We start from the raw sequence: 8959 nt of genomic DNA, 5'->3' as shown, positions 1-8959 counted from the left end.
TTTGAGGGCGATGTTGCAACGGGGCAGAGTGTGCGCGGCGGCCCGTGCTGAACTTTATAACGCTCCTGCATGTCAACCGCCCTCGATATTGCGTCCATAAACGGGTCAGCGGGAGCGGCGGCCGGCCTCGCCGCCCTCGCCGCCTCCCTCCTGCCTCCGTGCCGCCCGGCCAGGAAGGGGAGTTATTTGGGATTACAGCGGCAGCCGGCAGCCCAGTCACAGCCTCAGCGCTGCCGCGCCGCGCCCGGGCTCTCGGCAGGGAGCGAGATGAGGGGCAAAGAGGAGAAGTCGTCGCTGAAAGGTGGGTTCACCGCTCTGCCGGCGGGACACCCTGCCCTGGCAGGAAAACTGCTCCCCACGGGGGAAATAACCCCTTCAGCAGCGGGGCCGCTGCGGAGCGAGGCATCGGAGGATACAGGGTGGGCGCATACGGGGTACAGCTGGGGCAGCGTTTGGCACGGAAAAGGGCCAGGTGACTTGACAAGAGCAACGGAGCGCTTGCAAAAAGAACGGTGCAAAGCAGGAGCGAGGGCGGTTGGTGTGACCGGCCAGAGCGGGGGCAGCGGTGGGCAACGGTGGGGCCGCGTTCCGGCTGCGCCGTGGGCATTTGCGGGCAGCGTCGGGGGCCGCGGCGGAGCGGGGAGGAGGGAAGTGGGTTGCAGCCCGCTGCAGGTTGTGCGGAATAGCGGGGGAGGCTGTGCCGGAGCCTGCCCAGGGGCTGGGAGACGCTTGCCTCCGTGCAAAGCTGGCACGAGTGTCCGGGGGAGGCAGCCGGGCGCCACGGTGTTGAGCCCGGGGGGAGATGCTAGGGGAGCAGCGAGCGGGGGACGGGGATTCCGGTTACCCTCAAAACCGCGGGTCTTGGGTAGTTTTTAACAGCAGCACTCTGAAAGCAGTTCAGAGGGGCTGAGGAAACTGGCTGCTCCTATTCCAATCTATAAAGTGTTTTGGGTTGTTTAGTTTTTTGTGGGTTTTTGTTTGGTTTTTTGAGTGGCTTGGGGTTTTTTTGTGTGTCTCCTTTTCCATTAATGAGAGTGGCAGTTTTTGCAACAGAGTGAGGAAAGCAACAAGTGGGAGAAGCTAGGTGCCCGCCAGCCGCAGCCAGCTTTTCATTGCTTCTCCCGTCGCCCCTTCCTTCCCTGGCGCCGGCTCCCATGCACTCCCCCGCACCGTGGCAGCGGGGCTGGGCAGGCCCCCCCGTCCGCTCCGGGAAGGACACCGGTGGCTCAGTGCAGAGAGCAGCGGAGCCGGCAAGCATCCCTCTTTGCTCCTTCGCTGTAAAGCCTTTGCAGCGCTTTGTAAGACTTGTGCCCCCCTCGCAGGGGTTCTCTCTCTACTCCAGGTCATCCGTCTTGCTGCTCAGGGTGAGCTGCAGTCTTTGACTGCTGCTGTGCTGGGGTGCTTGCCATCACACCCCCCCCCCCCACCCCCGAGGCCGACGTTACAGACAGCTGCCAAGGGATGCCGCCCAGCGGCCGGCTGTGGTTGCGGGGGAGAGGCAGCAGCAGCGGGTAGAGAGGGAAAAAAAAAAAAGGCTCCAGGCGGGGGGAGGACTGGGGCACGCTGCAGCTGGAGCCGCTGGCCGCATCCCAGCGCCTTTCGCTCAGACAGCAAGGCGAAATACGCGCATGAAAAACGCCTCGTCGGGTGGAAAGTTCCACCCGTCCGTAGCGCGCAGGAGCCAGCACCCCCCGGCCGCGCCTGCCCCCTGCGAGGGCTCCAAGCGGGGATGCGCCCCGGGGGCAGGAGTAGGAGGAGGCCGTGATGCCTTTCGCCGTCCCTGCCTGCGCCTCCCCGGGCGGGGGTCCCCAGCAGCATCGTTTCACCTTGTGCTTCGTGCATGTACCAGCGGGCCTGGCGTGGCCTCGGTGCGCCCGCAAGGAAGCGACTGAGCAATTAAGTCCCGGGCACACGGTGTTCCCAAATGACCGTGTACAGTGGAAACAAAAACTGCGGGGCAGGGCTGTTGTCTTTTTTTTTTTCCTTTGCACTTGTCCAGTTCTCGGTCATCACCCCACCTTTTGTAGAAGCAGGTCTGTGCTTTCTCCAAGTTCAGGAGACTGGGATTTTTCACCCCCCCCTTGTTTCCCTTTTTGGCATTAAAAAAGACGTTGTTTTTTTTTTTCCTTTTCCCTTTCAGTAATGTCCCAGCCGGGATCAGGGCAGTGCACAGAAGGGGCATTTGTTTGTTTTATTGAAAACCGGGCAGGAAATCTTGTTCTCCTGAGTCACAGGAGTTCCTTCAAGGAAACGTCAGCGTCCCTTATCGCCGCTCACCCGGGGCGGCAGGCTGGCGGCGGGGCCCGGGAGCGGACACGGGCTGCGGGGTGTTGGGGGACACACGCACTTTAGGAAGAGGTGCTCGTCCAGGACAGATCCAGATTTCAACTTTGTGTAACCGCAAAACATAAAAAAGGACTGGGAATAGAAGGGCGGGGGGCGAAGGCAGAAGGAGACGGGGCTGCGGGAGTTTGCTGTGCCAAAAAATAGCGATTTGAGGCGTTTACTCATGGATGCTCTGCACAGTGGGGATGCTGGGGGGGGGTACCCCGGGGGTTGCGCCCAAGGTAGGGCGGTGGCAAGTCGTCCCCCCCTCCCCGACGCCCTCGGAGGCAGCCGCCTCCGAGGGCGTCGGGGAGGGGGGGGGACGAGCGTCGCCGCTCCGCCCCAGTCCCGCCCATCACCGCCGCCACTTAAGCGCCGTCGGATTCCTCGCCGAGTCAGTGCGGTGCTGGGAGTCGGTAGTATCGTGCGCTCGTTATTTATCCTCCTCCTTACTCCAAAATGACCGTGAAAGCAGCTGAGGCGTCGGGTCCTACCTTGACCTATTCGAAGATGAGGGGGATGGTGGCCATCCTCATCGGTGAGCGGCGGGGGGCTTCTCCGACGATGCTCCGGGGGGCTGTGATTTCTCTCGCAGGATGGCTTAACGATTTTGTTTCTCCTTTCCCTGTCCTTTTACTTTATAGCTTTCATGAAGCAGAGAAGAATGGGGCTAAACGACTTCATTCAGAAGATAGCCACCAACTCCTATGCATGCAAGCAGTAAGTATCAGAAATTTTGGTCGGATTTCAGTCATGAATATAACCATGTATTGCGAGATCTCATAAAAAAAAATGTTTGTTTACTGTAATACCTCTGGCATGACTGTTACGGAAGAATTAATTGATCTTCTTGAGGTATTACTCACTTGGCAACAAATCTTCGTGAGCTGGGTTTGGGAGAAATTAGTTGGATGGGACTTCTAGAGCCTCATCCCTATTTTAAACTGTACTTACAGTATAAATACATTTTTTTAATGACAGAATTAACTTTCTCTACATTAATTTTACTCCTTAAGTTGAATAGATTGTTTCAGTTGCCTTCTGTAATAGCCCAAACCAAAACTCATCTTTTGTGATACATGCGTGCCCTCTGGTGGAAAGATCTGCCTGATGCTTCTGGTAACTCTTCTCATCATGCATGCTCTTATCCTTGCAGCCCTGAAGTTCAGTCTATATTGAAAATCTCCCAGCCTCAAGAGCCTGAACTTATGAATGCTAATCCTTCTCCTCCGGTAAGTGGATTTTACTCAGTGAAACATTTTTAGAACATCGCATCAGCCAGTAATAGACGCCTAGCAAAATTAGCATCATGAGTGTTACTTAGTTTAGCTCATAGGCAGATGTAACTGGGAAAAAGAGTTATGAAGTTAGTCTGGAACTTGTTCCTGACATGGAAAAGAAATTTAAAAAGTAAGCTTTATTGGTTGTTAGATTCATTATGGAACATGGCTGAGACCTCAACAAGAGCTTTTAAGTAAATTATGGCTATATACTCTCATTAGGCAGTACCTAATAATTTAAGATAGCTGGTAGATGTCAAGATTAAATTTTTAGTAATAAGAAGAGTACCAATCTTCACTTTCAAGATCACTTTATTTATGTTTTTAAAAAAGAGACATTGAGACTTTCACTACCAAGCTGTTTTAATAAATGTGGTTTCTTCTGTTTATTTTTCTAGCCCAGTCCTTCACAGCAGATCAATCTTGGTCCGTCGTCCAACCCACATGCCAAACCATCAGACTTCCATTTTTTAAAAGTGATTGGAAAAGGCAGTTTTGGGAAGGTAAATTTAACTTCTTTTTGCTGTAATTTATTTACTCTTCAGCTCTCGTACATAATGCCTGAGGGTCAGGTTTGTACTGACTTTGGTAAATGGTGGTCATTTAAACCAGACCTGAGCGTGCCCAGCTGCCCAGTGCCTGACTCCCTGCGCAGCTGCAGGGAGAGGGAGCAGGATGCTGCGTTTGCAAGAGTCATAACAGAGCCACGGAGTGCGGAGGCAGTGGTGCTGGGAAGAATATATACTTTGCTTCTAGAGGGGAAGGGAACTAGACATAAAAACTCTGGGCTAGATTTATCTGCCAGAGTGGTAATAGCGTTAGGCATTTCCAGCAAAGGGCTTGCACATTGAACCAGAGCAGTGCTCAGCAGTTAACGTAAAGGCTTGTTTCTGATTTTGTTTACAAGTTGTTCTGTATTTCCGTATTGCTCAGTTCTGGGATTTTACCCTCTTTCAGGTTCTCCTTGCACGGCATAAGGCAGAAGAGCAGTTCTATGCTGTTAAAGTCCTGCAGAAAAAAGCAATCCTGAAGAAGAAGGAGGTAAGTTGCTTCTTGATGATGCCATTGCAGTGTCCATCAAATATATTTTTACTGCTATTACTAAGCAAGTGTATGAAACATTGATGATTTTTCATGTTTTCAGGAGAAGCACATTATGTCAGAGCGCAATGTCCTGCTGAAAAATGTGAAACACCCCTTCCTGGTTGGGCTTCACTTCTCCTTCCAAACTGCAGACAAATTGTATTTTGTCCTAGACTACATCAATGGCGGAGAGGTAAGCAGTAAAAAAAATGAAATAGTATTTCCTATCATGTGCATAATGTTAGGGTAGACTTTTTTTACCCTTCCTTTTAAATAAAAAAGAGTTGCCAGGGGAAAAGTCATGGGGGGAAAAGTTACTAGATTGAATGTTTCCAGCCTGCCAAGTTTGGAACTACCAAAGGATCATTAGGCCATTTCCTGCTATTGTTCTCCCTTGCTATATATGTTGAGTCTAATTAAGTGCATTGTTAACAGGCTTTGGCGCCGTTTACATAACTTTGTTCTTTCTGTCTCCTGTAGTTGTTCTACCATCTCCAGAGGGAGCGTTGCTTCCTGGAGCCAAGAGCCCGATTTTACGCTGCTGAAATTGCCAGTGCACTGGGCTACCTGCACTCCCTGAATATTGTTTATCGGTAAGCAACCTCGTTCAGTTTGTTTGACAAAAAACCCCACATGCTTTGTTGAATAAGCGTTGAAAAGTTGATCTCAGTATGAGCTCAGAATTGCTTCTAATTATTTTTCATGACTTAGTGAAGTCTGTAAACAATTACACCTAAAATATTCTCACTGTGGCTCCTCTAATGAACGCTTGTCTTCTTTCATCTCTTCCTACAGCGACTTGAAGCCGGAGAATATCCTGCTCGATTCACAGGGGCACATTGTCTTGACTGACTTTGGACTCTGCAAAGAAAACATAGAGCACAATGGCACGACCTCCACCTTCTGCGGCACACCGGAGGTAGGGCCGGCCAGCCAGCCAGCAGCAAGTCCTGTCCTTGTCAGTGAAAACTGACATCTCTCTTGTGTATTTACAGCGGGTCAGACAAGTGGGGGGTATTACGGGTCTTGTAATACCAGGCTGCCAGTTGAGGACGTGTAGGACATGTAGAGCTTGTTGAGCGGGAGAGAACAGCTCTCGAGCCGTCTCCCTGTTTATAAAGAGCTTGCAGCTTTCTGGTAGCTTAGGTGTTATTGCTGGGGTTCAGTAAGCTGCTTTCATTCCAGAATGCAGAGGCTTTCCTAATTATAAAGATCCCCTTGGCTAATGCGGCTCTCTTTGCTTCTCTTCCACAGTATCTTGCTCCTGAAGTTCTTCATAAGCAGCCCTATGACCGGACTGTGGACTGGTGGTGCCTTGGAGCAGTCCTGTATGAGATGCTGTATGGCCTGGTAAGCAATGAGACCTTTGTGGCAGACCAAACCAGCTTACTCGTCCTTTCCCCACAAGAAACCCCGTGCCCGTCTGTCAGCCTCATTAACCTGGGTCTCTCCTTTCCTGTTCCCGCAGCCACCCTTCTACAGCAGGAACACGGCAGAAATGTACGACAACATCTTGAACAAACCCTTGCAGCTGAAGCCAAATATCACCAACTCAGCCAGACATCTCCTGGAAGGCCTCTTGCAGAAGGAGAGGACAAAGAGGCTTGGCGCCAAGGAGGACTTTGTAAGTGCAAAGCCGCCAGTGCCTGTAGGCAGCACAGGAGGATGACTAGGCCACACTGCTCACATTAGCTTGGGTCTGAATTAATCTATTTTTTTCTCTGTAACAGATGGAGATTAAGAATCACATCTTCTTCTCCCCAATTAACTGGGATGATCTCATTAATAAGAAGATTACACCCCCTTTTAACCCAAATGTGGTACGTATCGCTTCTAATTATAGAATGTATGAAGAGTGTCTTTTCCCCCCTTGTCTCTGTGGGGTGCCCAGGAGCCGGGGGGGGGTGGAACTGGCCTGGTGGCTGTGTTTGGGGAACACAGCTCTTCCTCTGTGGCTGTCCAGGCAAGGTTAAAAATAAGCGGTAGCTGACTTTTTGCTGATGGACAGTCTAAATTTAGCTGGGTTTTTTGGCCTCTCGTATGCTTCATTTGCATAGCTATTTTAAAGTAATCCCCAGCATCCCTGTTTTACCAAAAGGGGGAAGGTAAAGTGTAGAAAGCAAGTAGCTTCCCAAGGGCAGAGTTACATTTGGCTTGTCAGATACTAACATCTGAGGAGAGGGATGTGGTTGTGGAGGTTGTTCTCTTTCACTTTCTGAGCATTTTATAAATACATTTAATAACTAGCCCAGAGATCAAAGTCCTCCCCTGCAAACTGCTGCATGGCAGAGTGGCGTGTTTGCGTTTGGCTTCTGTTGCATGAGCTTAGTTGGAGGGTAGTATATTAAATTGAATCATCTTGTTTTTAGTGAGACAATATGCAGCAGGATACAAAAAAAAGGTCAAACTAAAACTGACCAAGACTGTTAAACAGTGAGCCCAAGGTGATAACACTGTGAGTGTCTGCACAAGGGTGCTTGTCCCTATTTTGAATTGAACCTTGCACTCACAAAACATTTGGGTCTAAATGTTGTGTCTTTCCTTTTCTGCCCTTTCCACAGAGTGGCCCCAGTGACCTGCGACACTTCGATCCGGAGTTTACAGATGAGCCAGTCCCCAACTCCATCGGCCAGTCCCCAGACAGCATCCTCATCACCGCCAGCGTCAAAGAAGCCGCTGAGGCTTTTTTGGGCTTTTCGTATGCCCCACCCGTGGACTCTTTCTTGTGAACATTTTTCTTTCTTTCTTTTTGAATAATAATAACTATTATTTTTATTTTTGTTTGGCCTTCTGGTGGAACTGCCAGTTGACCAGTCATCTTGAAAGAGAATTTGCACATTTCCACCATGGCAGCTTTGCAGCCTTAATTTCAACTACACTGTTTGCTGGAAGCTTTTTTGAAGAGCACATCACTCTCTAATTGAGCTTTACAGGCTTTTCATTTCCATTCGTTCTTCCCCCAAAGTGGTGCTGTCTCCTTGGGAAAGAAAAACAAGAGTGACTGCTGCCATAGAGTGCTACGGCAGATCGTAGGAGTAAGAGCAAGCTGTTTTGAAATTGTGCTCCGAAAAGCCTTGCCTGAAGATCTATCTGAGCGTGATAAGGATTTTATGAAATGTGCCTTTTTCTGATGAGATCTTGTGAGCTCCAAAGCTTTCCCTGTTGCAGAGTGTGTTTCTCAGTTCATTTATGTGGGTTTACTATGTGAACAAATGGTATGCGTGTGGTCTGCGTACTACAGATGGACTTAGTTTAAAGCATCAGTGTGACACTTGCAGGATACCACAATGTGGGGCATTGTTTGTTTCTTCCATATTTGGAAGATAAATTAAGTGTAATTTTGAAATTTCTTTTGTAAATCTATACAGTCAACTAAAATTATTGAAATGGGCTCACAATTACTTGTGTCCAAATGCTTGAAGAAAGCATTGCTGCTATGAAAAAAGATTTATATTTTTTAGAAAGGGTTTTTATGGACCAAATGCCCCAGCTGCAGTCGATCAAAGCTGTTGGTTTCTTTTTTTTTTTCTTTTTTTCTTTTTTTCGCCTTTTTAGTTTAAAAGTTGTCATCTGTAAAATGGGCATTATTTATGGTTTTGGGGTTTGGGGGTTTTTCATTCCTGATTGTATGTATTGTAAAAAAGATCTGTACATTCAGTTGTAACTCTAGATGTATATTTAAACTTACAGACTTACTTGTAATGTAAACCATCATTGTAATGTAATATAATTAACATGGTTATATGTATCATATTTTTTGGTGACCAAACCCATTGGTTTGCAGTAAAATCCTGAAAAATACTTCCATAAACTGTCATTTTTTATTTTAAACCAATTAAAAAAAATAATTAGCCAGCTTTGTAAAAAAAAAAAAAATTCAGAACAAATCTGAGCTATGTAATTTTGCCTGGGTGTGTGACAGTTATTCTGTCAAACTGCATCCATACAGGTCTTATCATGGATACACCTTGGCAAAATACTTGGTCTTCCAGCTGTGGGTGCTTGAGTGGGTGTGTATCAGTGCGGGTGCTCTTATGTGGTGCAAATGTTTGCACTTCCTCAAATTGAGTTTCTCTACTTGTAGCAACGTGAAGGTACTGCTCTCTAGTGTGGACAAAACATAACTACACTTGAAGAATTAAGTCCTCAGGTCAGTTGTGTTAGCAAAGACGTGAGCTGTTGTAGCACGATGCTGCAGTCGTGCTAAAAGCAGGTTGTTGCAGGGCTGATGGAAACTCCCTACCTGGGAATCCGCCGTGGAGCACCAAGCA

At 48.5% G+C, this 8959-nt stretch overlaps 1 protein-coding gene across 2 annotated transcripts in view; it reads left to right on the top strand.

The window, feature by feature from the left end:
- Positions 1-8487, top strand: part of SGK1 (serum/glucocorticoid regulated kinase 1) — an 8698-nt gene extending 211 nt beyond the window's left edge. Inside the window, exons 1-12 of one of the 2 annotated variants that reach the window (XM_054819832.1) lie at positions 1-301; positions 2970-3045; positions 3482-3557; positions 4004-4108; positions 4563-4646; positions 4750-4881; positions 5169-5281; positions 5484-5607; positions 5943-6038; positions 6157-6312; positions 6419-6508; positions 7250-8487. The exon at positions 1-301 is cut by the window's left edge and continues 211 nt beyond it. In XM_054819832.1, coding sequence (XP_054675807.1) covers positions 70-301; positions 2970-3045; positions 3482-3557; positions 4004-4108; positions 4563-4646; positions 4750-4881; positions 5169-5281; positions 5484-5607; positions 5943-6038; positions 6157-6312; positions 6419-6508; positions 7250-7417 — 1452 coding nt within the window. In that variant the 5' untranslated portion in view covers positions 1-69 and the 3' untranslated portion in view covers positions 7418-8487. Of the gene's footprint in view, positions 302-2652; positions 2864-2969; positions 3046-3481; positions 3558-4003; positions 4109-4562; positions 4647-4749; positions 4882-5168; positions 5282-5483; positions 5608-5942; positions 6039-6156; positions 6313-6418; positions 6509-7249 lie in introns of those variants that run through there. The other variant, XM_054819833.1, reaches the window with a different exon arrangement.
- Positions 8488-8959: the final 472 nt, after the last annotated feature.

This window comes from Grus americana, chromosome 3, assembly GCF_028858705.1.
Source record: "Grus americana isolate bGruAme1 chromosome 3, bGruAme1.mat, whole genome shotgun sequence".
NCBI classification, from domain to species: domain Eukaryota; kingdom Metazoa; phylum Chordata; class Aves; order Gruiformes; family Gruidae; genus Grus; species Grus americana.
Note: the sequence above shows the minus strand (reverse complement) of the source record. Positions and strands in the feature narration are given on the sequence as shown.